General features: G+C 40.1%; 1 protein-coding gene across 1 annotated transcript in view; it reads left to right on the top strand.

The window, feature by feature from the left end:
* The window catches only part of LOC109934909 (fibrous sheath-interacting protein 2), a 40,282-nt gene extending 30,670 nt beyond the window's left edge, over positions 1-9,612 (top strand). Inside the window, exons 7-8 of the mRNA XM_020533581.2 lie at positions 474-584; positions 9,407-9,612. Of these exons, the coding sequence (XP_020389170.1) occupies positions 474-584; positions 9,407-9,580 (285 nt within the window). The 3' untranslated portion in view covers positions 9,581-9,612. The remainder of the gene's footprint in view (positions 1-473; positions 585-9,406) is intronic.
* The last annotated feature ends 2,500 nt before the right edge of the window (positions 9,613-12,112 follow it).

Raw genomic sequence — 12,112 nt, 5'->3', positions numbered from 1 at the left:
TTTTCTTCACAGGTGCTGCCAGACCTGCTGAGCTTTTCCAGCACCTTTTGTTATTGTTCCTGGGTTAGATTCCAGCCTTGGTTGACTGTATAGAGTTTGAATGTTCTCCCTGTGTCTGTGTGGGTTTCCGCCGGGTACTCCGGTTTCCTCCCACAATCCAAAGATGTGCAGGCTAGGTGGATTGGCCATGCTAAATTGCCCATAATGTTCAGGGATGGGCAGATTTGGTGGATTAAAAGTAGGCAAGCAGATTGTTAGATATGTAGGTGTCAATGGCAGAACTAAATTCATATATGACACATCAAACTTAAGCAATATTATATCTTTGTTTCAATATATTCACTCTTTTTCAAACTGAAACCTTCCACATTTGTTTGTTTGCCACATTGTTCATTTTTAATGTAGTTATACAGGTGAACAGGCACAAATGCTCATTAAATAGCATTGATTTTCCAAATTATTGTATTAATCAGGAATTGAACATGAAGGACAGATCCGTTTTAATGCGACTTGAAGAAGATGTGAAGAGTGAATTTAATCTGGAAAAAAGAAGAAGGAAAGCAAAGGAAGAGAGAGCCAGAAAGGTGTGTTCCAATGCATGAGTTTGTTTCTTTAGAGATTCTAAAAGGTAGCAATGTGAGTTGAAGGACATAAAGATGTTCTGAATCAACATCAATACAAACTATTTCTATAATTTAAAAAACCCTTTCAGGCAGTGAATCGATATTCTCATTCTCTGGGTGAAAAGAATTTGCCATAATTCCCCTCTAATCCTGTAGCAATTACTTTAAAGCTGTACGTCTAGGTCACTGACCTCACAGCTAAGAAAAATAGGTCCTTCCTACCAATTCTACCTAGATCCCTCATAACTTTATACAGCTCAATCAAATCTCTCCCAGCTTCCTCTGTTCTAAAAAAAAAACCCCATCTTATCCAATCTTTACTCAGAGCTATGACTTTCCAGTCTTGGCATAGGATATCAAGAAGATGTACAAAAACTGTCCTTTACAATCACATCCTCAGTGTAACAGAGAGACTGGAACTGTTCATAGTACTTTAGCTCCGGCCTAACTACTATAGTATATTGTTTTAGAATAATCCACTGCTGTTGTGAACTATGCCTTGGCTAATGGAGAAAGAAATCCCACATGGCTTGTTGATGGGCCTCTCTGCCTATCCTGTTGCCTTCTGGAACCTGTGTTTATGCTCTCCAATATTTGCTTTCCCTCTACACTTCTCACATTCTACCATTTATTGTGCATTCCCTTGCCGTGTTTGCACTTCCTACTGATAACCACACACTTCTCCATATTGAATTTCATTTGACACTTTTCTGCCTTTCTGATCAGCCCATTTATGTTTTCCTGCAGTCTATAGCTTTCGTACTTACAATCAACCACACAGCTTTTTTCTTAATCTTGTGGAAATTTCTTAACCATGTCTTATACATCGTTGAAATCATTTGTATACTGACTGTGACAAACAATTGACTTTTACATTGAACCCTGTGTAACCCTACTGGAAATAGTCTTCCAGGCACTAAAGCGACTGTCAACAATTACCGAGATAACAAGGTGTAGAGTTGGATGAACACAGCAGGCCAAGCAGCATCAGAGGAGCAGGAACGTGAAGAAGGGTCTAGACCCAAAACATCAGCCTTCCTGCTCCTCTGATGCTGCTTGGCCTGCTGTGTTCATCCAGCTCTACACCTTGTTATCTCAGATTCTCCAGCATCTGCAGTTCCTACTATCTCTGTCAACAATTACCCTTGTTTACGCCTATGTGTCAATTTTGGATCAAACTTGTCAATTCTGCTTGGTATCCTTGAGGTTTAACTTTTCTAACCAGTCTTCAGTATATTGGAAATTGTAAAAATCCTTGCTAAAATCTACATGGACTACATCAAATGTGTTAGTGTCATTAGCCCTAATTGTTACCTCCTCAAGAAATTCGACCAACTTGTACCAACAGGTACAACATTCCCTTAACAAATCCATGCTGACTGTCCTTCACTAATTTGTGTCTATCCAAATGAAAGTTCTTTTTCAGTAAATCTCCTACCACCAAGATCAGGCTGATTAACCTGTAATTACTCCACCTATCCTGTTATCCTTTTAAAACAAGAATACAATATTAACAATTCTCCATATAATTATTTGGATCAAATCTGTAGACAGAAAGGATATTTCAACCCTCAATTTTCTGAACAGCTTGGAAGATGTTTCATCTATGTCAGACAATTTATCCACTTTCAAAAGTATTATTTTTTCCCTTGGTCTGTTTATCCCATCCAAAACTTCATACTTCTCCTTAGCTAAACGTCTGCATATACTCCCTTCCGTAAAGAGAATGATGGGTTGTTGTTCCTGTCCTCTTTTAGCAATGTTTTAATAATAGCTATGAGATCATACTTCCAAGTGTCTTTCTGTGCATTTTAGCTCATCTGCTTTATGAATTATAATCCTTCCCTTGAGTACTTGCACTAAGCCCTGTCAAACTCCATTACTGTCCACTTTCTTGGCTTTGTTTCTTCTGTTTTCCAATTCAGGAATTAATTTACTGACCATAGACTTGGCTTTGGCTGTAAATTCCAAAGGAACCACCGCCCTTTCCAGTTTTCAGAGCTGTATGTAAATAACCTGTTGCCAATAATCGCTAATGTATCCAGTTGATAAGAAGAGGGCAGGGTTTCCTATTCTGCATCCACAGTATTGGTAGCATCAACATCTTATTTCTTATTATTTTTACTCCTTTCTGTCATCTTATGCTGCTCCCTATGCCAGGGGTGTACAATTTCATTAAATATGCTACCAGTATATGCCAGGAATAGCACTTTGGACTTTTTTAAAAATCACTTAATTCAATTTTTAAAAGTTCTTATTCCAGAAAGATGCTAGATTAGCAGGCCTGTTGACGATGTGTCACAGATGCTTATGGGTATAGACCCTAGCAAACCCCAGGTTGAAAGCCTCAGCCTTAGCTAACCTTAGAAGCACTTTACAGTGCTGAAAAAGTGTCCCAGGATCACCAGTGAGAAATGAAGCCAAAATTGGGCTGGAGTCTGGCGTTTCGTGTTGTATTCTGTCAATGAAACTTTTTTGCATCCTTTGGCTCAAAAGGCAATAGGGCATTTGGGACTTCTATGACTATCAGGGACAACAATGATGAGAAAGAAACAGAGAAATAACAGAGAAGGATAGTGAATTAGAGTGGGTGAATTAATGTCAAATCAAGTAAAATAAAAATTAAAATAAAATGAAGAAAGAAAGATTTGAGTGTTGATTGGAACCACATTTTCTTAGTAATTTGTTCATAGGATAAGGGCATTGCTGGCTGGGACAGTATTTATTGCCCATAGTCCATTTTTGGTACGTACTCCCACAGGAAGGAAGTTTCAGGATTTTGATCCTGTGATACTGAACAAAAAACAATATAATTCCAATTCAAATTGGATCAAGTGTCAGTGAAGAAACATTTAGTGACTAATGATCGTAGTATCATAAGTCATGTTAGCCATACAAACGGACAACAAGCAATCTAGAGTAAAAATATTTACTTGGATGAGAGTCAATTTTAGTACAGTGAATAGAGATCTGGCTCAGGTAAATTGAAACCAAAGATTAGCAGGCGAGTTGTGATGGATGAATGCCTTTAAAGAGAAGATAGCTGAGAAACAATTGTAATAGATTTTGTTGAAAGGAAAAACCAGGGCAACAAAAGCTGGATTTCCGTTGATGAAGAGACAGATTATGATAAATATAATGTAGAAAAACGTTGCAATGGTAAATTTCATATTGATAATATAACAGATCAGACTGAATATAGAAAGCTTGGAAATATGTTTAAAAAAAGATCAGTGAAGAGACCATATGAATTAGAAACTGCCAGTCAGGGTTGACTTTTTTTTTAAGTGCAGTTTTTGAGAGAAATAAATTGCTTACCTTAATTTACTCGAGGGCTACTTTTTGATTTTTGGAAGCTTCCTTCTTTTCATTTTGAGGGCTTTTAAAACATAATTTATTTGTTTTGAGTTTTCTTATTTATATAGATATGATAGCATATATAGCAAACAAAAAGACCGGAATAGAAAAGCTCAGGTGACTGAGATTAAATCGTTGTCATGAGCACCCTGTCTGAAGGCAGGTCTTTGGCTCAATGTAGCCTTTCAATCTCTCCCTATCCTGTGTCATTCTTTTTATTTGCTAAACTTCCTTAAATTTTCAACCCTTTCAATATTGATATCTCTTCCTCGTTCTTCCTATTTTTCCTTGATCTCTTCCTTCCATAACGTTTTGTACAAATCTGTTTTCCCTTGAACTGTATCCAACAAAGGCTATCTGTTTAACAAATTTCTTTGTTCATTCACATTTGACAGCACCTCATCATCTGTTTTTATGTTTTGTCCAGCAAGTTGGTTTTCTCCCTCAGTAAGATTCACATCTCACAGCCACAATAAAATACTCCAAATCAAACCCTTTTTGAGTTTGTTTTGTTTTCCAGTTAGCAACCATGTCTTTTCACTAAATATGGCCTTTCCCATTGTTATTCTTACTTTTATTTAGTTGTTGTATTTTCCAGATGCAGACATTATGTTTCCTAAATACTCAAATTTTTGAAACTGTTCTGGTTCTTTTCTGCTTTGAAGTGTGGCTATTTCTTGGTGATTTTGTGATTTGCGTAACCTTGGTGAGACAATCCAGAAAAAACAGAGGCCAATGAATTGTGCATCTTTCAGCCCACTGTCTTCAGCTGCAAAAGAAATGGCAGAGACCGCCATGCCAGGGTAGGGCTTGTGAACCTCATCAGGCAATGTTAAAAAGAATGGTGACCACCAAACTGCATCTCACAAGATGTAAGGCTGACAACAACTAGGATCCAAGTCTTTATGATTTGAGGCTTAGAGTACAAAATGAAGTAAATTGTAATGAATCTTTATAAAACACTGGTGTGGCCGCATATGAAGTACAGTGTCTAACACTTACAGCTAAACTTTCGGAAGGATGCAAAGCCATTCAAAAGGGTGCAGAAAGTAAATCAGAGGATTATTCAAGGCGTGAGAGACTTTAGTTATGTGGATAAATTGGAGAAATTCAGGTTGTTCTCCTTGTGGAAGGGAAGGTTGACAGGAGATTTCACGCGGTGTTCAGACATAGTCGATAGGGAGAATACTGATTCCCATTGGTGGAAGGGTGAGAACCAGGACCTCAATATAAGGTATAGCAAAAGAATCAATGGTGACTTGAGGAAAAACTTTTATACACTAAATAGTTAGGGTCTGGAATGTTCTGCCTGAGAGTGTAATGGAGGCAGGTTTAATTTTTTAAAGGAATTGGATCATTAGTTGAAGGTGAAAAAAAATGCTGAGCTATAAGAAAAGAGTGGGGAGCTGGAATAACTGAGTTGCCCTTAGAATGCCAATATAGGCATAAAACCCCAGAAAACCACCTTCTGTGTTGTAACCTTTCTATAATTCTGTGAAATGCATTTCAGTAAAGCCATTGTCATTGTTCCACATAGCTGACTGGTTAGAAAATTAAGAAGCCTTGGGATCAGGGACAAGTGGCATTCAAATGTTTTTTTTAAGCATTTATTCATGGGATAAAGGCATCGCTGGCTAAGCCAGCATTTATTGCCCATCTGTAATTATCCAGAGGACAGTTAAGAATCAATCACATTGCTGCAATCTGGAGTCACATGTAGGCCAAACCAGGTAAGGTAGGCAGTTTGAAGATGTAACTAGTAGAGTTGACAAGGGTGAACCAGTTGATGTAGTTCATTTGAACTTTGAGAAAACATTTGATAATGTCCTACATAAGAGATTAATGTGCAAGAGTAAAGTGCATGGGATTGGGGGATGTGTATTGAGATGGATAGGAAACTGGTTGGCAGAAAGGAAGCAAAGAGTAGGAATGAATGGGTCCTTATCAAATTGGCAGGCAGTAACTAGTGGGGTGCCACAGGGGTCAGTGCTGGCAGCCCAGCTATTCACAATATATATTAAACATTTGGATAAGGGAACAAAATGTAACATCTCCAAGTTTGCAGATGATACCAAGTTGGGTGGGAGGGTGAACTGTGACGAGGATACAGAGATCCTTCAGCATGATTTCGACAGGTTGGGTGAGTGGGCAAATCAATGGTAGATGCAGTAAAATTTGGATAAATGTGAGGTTATTCACTTCGGAAGCAAAAACAAGAAGGCAGATTACTACCTGAATGGCTGTAAATTGGGAGAGGGGAGTGTGCAGCGGGACCTGGGTGTCCTTATGCACCAGTCGCTGAAGGTAGGTAGGCGGTAAAGAAGGCAAATGGCGTGCTGGTCTTCATTGCAAGAGGTTTTGAGTACAGGAGCAGGGCTGTGTTGTTACAGTTATACAGGGCCTTGGTGAGATCACACCTAGAATATTGTGTGCAGCTTTGGTCTCCTTTTCTGAGGAAGGATGCTCTTGCTCTCAAGGGAGTGCAGCGAAGATTTACCAGGCTGTTTCTGGGGATGGCAGATCTGATGTATGAGGAGAGATTGACTAAGTTGGGATTGTTTTTGCTCGAGTTCAGATGAATGAGGGGGATCCATAGAGACTTATAAAATTCTAACAGGACTGGACAGGGTAGATGCATGGATGATGTTCCCGATGTTGGGTATGTCCAGAACCAGGGGTCACAGTCTGAGGATTTGGGGTAGACAATTTAGGACGGAGATGAAGAGACATTTCTTTATCCAAAGAGTGGTGAGCCTGTGGAATTCATTACCATAGGAAGTAGTTGATGCCAAAACATTGAATGTATTCATGAGGAGACTAGACTATTCATGCACTTGGGGTGAATGGGATCAAAGGTTATGTGAAGAAAGCAGGATTAGGCTATTGAGTTGGACAATCAGCTGTGATCATGAAGAATGGTGGAGCAGGCTGGAAGGGCTGAATGGCCTCCTCCTGCTCCTATCTTCTATGTTTCTATGTTTCCTTCCCTGAAAGACTTTGTGAGCCAGATGGGCTTTTTCCAACAATTGGTAATGGATTCACGGTCAGTGTTAGACTCTTAAATTCCAGACTTTTTATAATTCAGTTCAAATGCTACCATCTGCCATGGTGGGATTTGAACCTGGGCCCCCACAACTTTACCTGGGTCTTTGGATTAACAGTACAGGGGTTCTCCTGTGATGTATCTTCCGGCAACACGAATTGGCTATAATGTGACCGATGAATAGGGGAACGGTATTTGTAAAACACAAACTTTGTGTTGGCTGTAACACGATTCCAACATTGACTTCACATGATCGGTTCACGGGCTTTGTCCTGAGCATATGCTGAAAGAGTCCCCGCGCTGTCATCAAGGATCCTCGTGCTTTCTATGCTTTGATCTGTCAGAGGAGCTCCCAAGGATCAAAAAGCATTGTGTTGATCTTGCAAAGCAAGCTGGATTTGAAGAAGTGGAGAGTGAGAATGTTAAAGAGCTGCTTGAGTCTCACTCTACAATTGATCTACAACAACTTGTCACCGAGGTGTTAGTGGAAGCTGGAGATGAAGAAGATGAAGTCCAGGATGCCACACCACAAGAGCTTTCCACTTCTTCTATCCGGAGGGAAATTGAGAAGCAGATGCAGCTCTTAGAGGACAACAATTACAATGCAGAATGAAGCAGGGTAGCAGCTTGTGAAGTAAGGGTGCCAGACAAGATCTATGAACAACTTCTTCATGAACAAAAGAAAGGGTAAAGCAGCAAAAACTGGATGCCTTTTTTAAGCCAACCCCCAAGAAACTGTCAGAAGACGATGAACCACAGCCATCCACTTCTGGATTAGCTATTTTTCGCCCTAACGCTGCAAGCATAACTGCACTTGAAGGTGATGATGATAATGATGATGACAACCCTCAGCTCTGCATTACCAACAGAGCTACCTGAGAACCTCCTCCCCATCAAGTCATCTTGAGATTTTTTCAAGATAAGGTGATAAATTTACCGTTATTTAATTATTACATGTCAATTAAACATTTGTTCAAACTGTGCTATCCTTTGTATGTTTTTGAGTGATTTTTGAGTCATTTCAAGTGATTTTTTTTGTTGGTGTGCCCCTAACCCTCCCTTTTCCCATAGGCCCCGTTATTTCTCTAGCACAATTTTCTGTAACGCGTTGTTTCACAGGAATGCATCTATTACATTATAGTAGAACCCCCAGTACAGCAATAATACCACTGGGCCATTGTCTATCTGTAGTAGAAAGCAAAGGATAATGGTCAGACCCTGCACTCTCCGAAAGTCTTTACATGGTTCAATGATTTTCACGGTGTATGTTGATGATGCAGAGTTAGCTGGCATAAGTGAGAAGTTTGGAAGTAATATGAAAGTTTTCTGGGAAATTGAAGAAGAAAGCTGTAGATTACAGCAATTGTCAATAGTTTGGTCAAGTTAGCAGAGTAATAGTGAATGGAGTTCAGTCTGGGGAAGTAGAGGTAATGCCTTTGAGGTGCCCTGTCAATTCCAATGAATAGTTTGTCCATCACCTACCTGTTGCCTCTGCCTCCACTGGATCAATTAATGCTCACTTAAGGGCCTTGTTCTGTTGCTACAGACACTTACCCAGGAGAAGGAGAAGTTCAGAACAAGCAGCCATCCTAACAGGTTTCCCACAGTGCTCTGGGCCCAGCTGAGTGCTTGTTCTCAAGGCTTTACTGTTCTCTACCCTTGCAGGTTGTCCTCCCTCCATGGCCTCTGCATCCCTAGCTCCCCAACCCTCTCACCCTCTTGGCAGAATTGCCAACTTCTTTCCTGGCAAAATACCCATGTACACAAATCCAGATCAAAACGCACACACCTGTGTTGAATTGCTGTGGAGTTACTGGCTCTGATTAGCTGGCAGCTGTCTAAAGCAAGGCCCTGTGATTTAGTAGGGACAAAATCCCACCTCAAAAATTCCAACCTGTTGGGCAGCCAATTTTCCCCTTGGTGGACTGCCCCCATCCCCGAGCTTTTAGATAAAGTGGGGATAGAATACAAGCCTTGAAAAAATTAGCTCATGGTTGTAACAGAATTTTGATCACATGGATAAAGAATCCAAGTCCAAATGGCTGTCTTGTTTGACATTTACACTTCAGATTAATTTGAAATTCAGTTTATTAGATTTGGCAAGGATAACTGGAGCAGAGGAATAAAAAATAGAAACTATTTTTATCAAATCACTCAGCGTTGATTCCTGAAACAACCAAATATCACAGTTATCTAGCTCATTAACTCATTATCCATGTCCAATGGCTGGACAACTGTGGAGAGGGAGGAAATGGAGAAAAATGATGGTGCTTCTGAATAATCAGCTAATTCATAGAGTATTATGTTTACTTCAGTAAATAAAATATCATGATTCTAAATACAATAAAACCATATTGTATCTTAATATGTCTTATTTTGCTAGAGACAAGAATCATTTGAAAGAAAAATGGACCACCAAATTCAAAAACTGCATGAGTTTATTGAACGACAAGAAGAGTACGATCGATGCAGAGGGGAAGGCGCTGAACGCAGAGAGAGAGTTGGTCATCCCCGTGCTAGAAGAGGTGACAGTTCTGGTTCCAACTCCCTAACTTAGTGCTCAGTCCCCATCAACAAGAATAAAGTGCATGATGATTTGTTTGAACTACTTTCAGTTAACTATGTCTCTGTATTTAAAAAATTCCCCTTGATTTGTATTTAGCTAATATGATTTACTGATGAATTTTCATAGTTGCAATGCAAATAATATTTAGCGCCTTTATATTGATTTGAGAATATTTTCTGTTTAAAATTAAAATGACAAGTGAGATTTGTTGCCGGAGCTTTTTTCAAATGATCACAACAAGCAGAAAACAGTGCCAATTCATTGACAAGTTGATTGATTGGCCCAAGACACTGCTATGGAGAAAGCAATGGGAAGCTATAGACTCCCCAAGCTTGCTGATAATTCAAAAATGTACAATACTTAAACCTATTGCTTTTACTTGCAGAGAACATGGTCCCTACTTACAAGTGAATAGCGCTTCTAGCAAGCGTAAATGAGCCTGGATGAGTGCGGCTCCAACAAAACTGAAGAAGCTCGACACCATCCAGGACAAAGCAGCCGGCTTGATCGGCACCCCATCCACCATCTCCTTAAACATTCAGTCCCTCTACCACCGACACACAATGGCAACTGTGTGTACCAAATACAAGATACATGGCAGCAACTTGCCAACTTCCTACGATAGCACATTCCAAACTTATAACCTCTACCACCTAGAAGGAAAAGGGCAGCAGATACATGGGAACAGCAGCACCTGCAAGTTCCCCTCCAAACTACGCACCATCCTGACTGGGAAGTATATTGCGATTCCTCCAATGTCGCCTGGATCAAAATTGTGGAACTCATTTCCCAACACCACCGTGGGTGTTCTTACATCAGATGGACCGCAGCAAAAAAATGGAGGTGACTTATCACCACCTTCTTCGGGGCAGTTCGGGTTGGGCAAAAATGCTGGTTTTGGTAACAACACCATAATTCCATCAAAGAGTTAAAAAAATACATATGAGTAAATTGTTTCACTTGGAAGTACTGTTTGAATCTTTGAATTTTGAGAAGAGAAGGTCTAAAAGATGTGGTGTTACATCAGCTGTGGTTGCATGGAAAGCTACTGCAAGAAAGGGACATGGTAGTGGGGTAACTAAAGAATGGACCCTGGCATCATGGAGGGAATGGCCTTTTCAGAATGCTGGAAGAGTAGGGCAGGGGAAGATTTTTTTGATGTTGATCTTAAGCTGGAGGTGGCCAGAATGACAGTGGATCATTAATTGAACATAGAGGCTGGGTGTGATAGAAGGTTGGGGCAAGAGAATCTGTCATGATTTTGTGAGAGACAGAAAAAGCTGAGTGCAGAATACATAAAATAGAATGGACATGGTGGGGAATCCTGTCAACCATGCTGGGGGATAGGGAAGGGAATCCTTGGATGAGGATAAAGGAAGACTTATCAGAAGCACTGGTATTGAAGTTGCAAAATCTGGACAGATGCGAAAGAGAAGGAAAATCTGGCAGAGTGGAAATGAATCCATCTTAGGAGAGGGTGTGAGGAAGAGTAGGGAAGTTAAAGTACCTGTGGGAGTCTGTAAGTTTGTAGTTAATAGTATATGATAACTGACTCCATTTCTGGTGATAGGCCAAGCATAGGAAAGTGAAGAGTCAGAAGTGAACTAGGTGAAGGTGAGTGGACAGAAACTGGAAAAAAATGTCATTGAAACTTTCCAGTTTTTGGCCAGAGCATGAAGCACCAAAACTTTCATCATTTTGTCAGAAAAAAAGAGAGGGCATTTAGGGAGAAGGAGTGTTGCTGGGTAACATTGGAATGAGCTATTGAATTTGTTTTTAGCTAGTTTGCCACTTACTGATGAATGTTTCTAGCATTTTGCACTTTCACATCATTTGAGAATATTTTCTGTTCAAGATTAAAATGACAAATGTGTTCATATCACATAAAAAGGCAGACACAGCTTGAACCCAAGCAGGCAGTCATGGCAATAAATTTTATTTAGAGGAAGTGTGGAGTCGACTGACCAGTTGTTCAAAATGGGAACATGTTCAGTGAAGTTGCGAAGGGTGATGATGAATAGAGACTGGTTGGGCTCTGTTCAAGAGCAAAACAGCAATCGAGCCATCCTGCTGGGTGAAAGAGGTGTCAAAGAATTGAGGTCCATGTTAAAGAGGAAACTGTTAGGGCCATGACAAAGGTAACATTGGAAGTGACTTAAGGCATCAGAAAAGTCACAGATTTAGATAGAAGAAGGAAGGACAAGGGATGGATGTTTTTCTTGTAAACTTCTCTGCCAGAAGGCTGCTCAAACCCAGAATACCATAACCTCCATCCTGGGTCAGGCAATGAGACAGGTCCAAAGTATGCATCAGCCAGAATGGATGAAACCCCATAATGTTGGCACTACTCTGATTCAGACAAGCATTTAACCAGCTCGCCAACCAGCCACGGAGTTCTAGTTGCTGCGGCAACATTTATTTTTACCTACATATTATAGCCTGGAACTGTGGATCATGATGGTAGAGGCTCCAGTCTCTGGTTCATTAATCTCTTTCATGGAAGTGAATCTGCCGTTCTGCCAG

Source organism: Rhincodon typus, chromosome 14 (assembly GCF_021869965.1).
Source record: "Rhincodon typus isolate 14 chromosome 14, sRhiTyp1.1, whole genome shotgun sequence".
Classification (NCBI taxonomy): Eukaryota; Metazoa; Chordata; class Chondrichthyes; order Orectolobiformes; family Rhincodontidae; genus Rhincodon; species Rhincodon typus.
The sequence above is the reverse complement of the archived record's forward strand: the minus strand, read 5'-3'. Positions and strand labels throughout refer to the sequence as shown.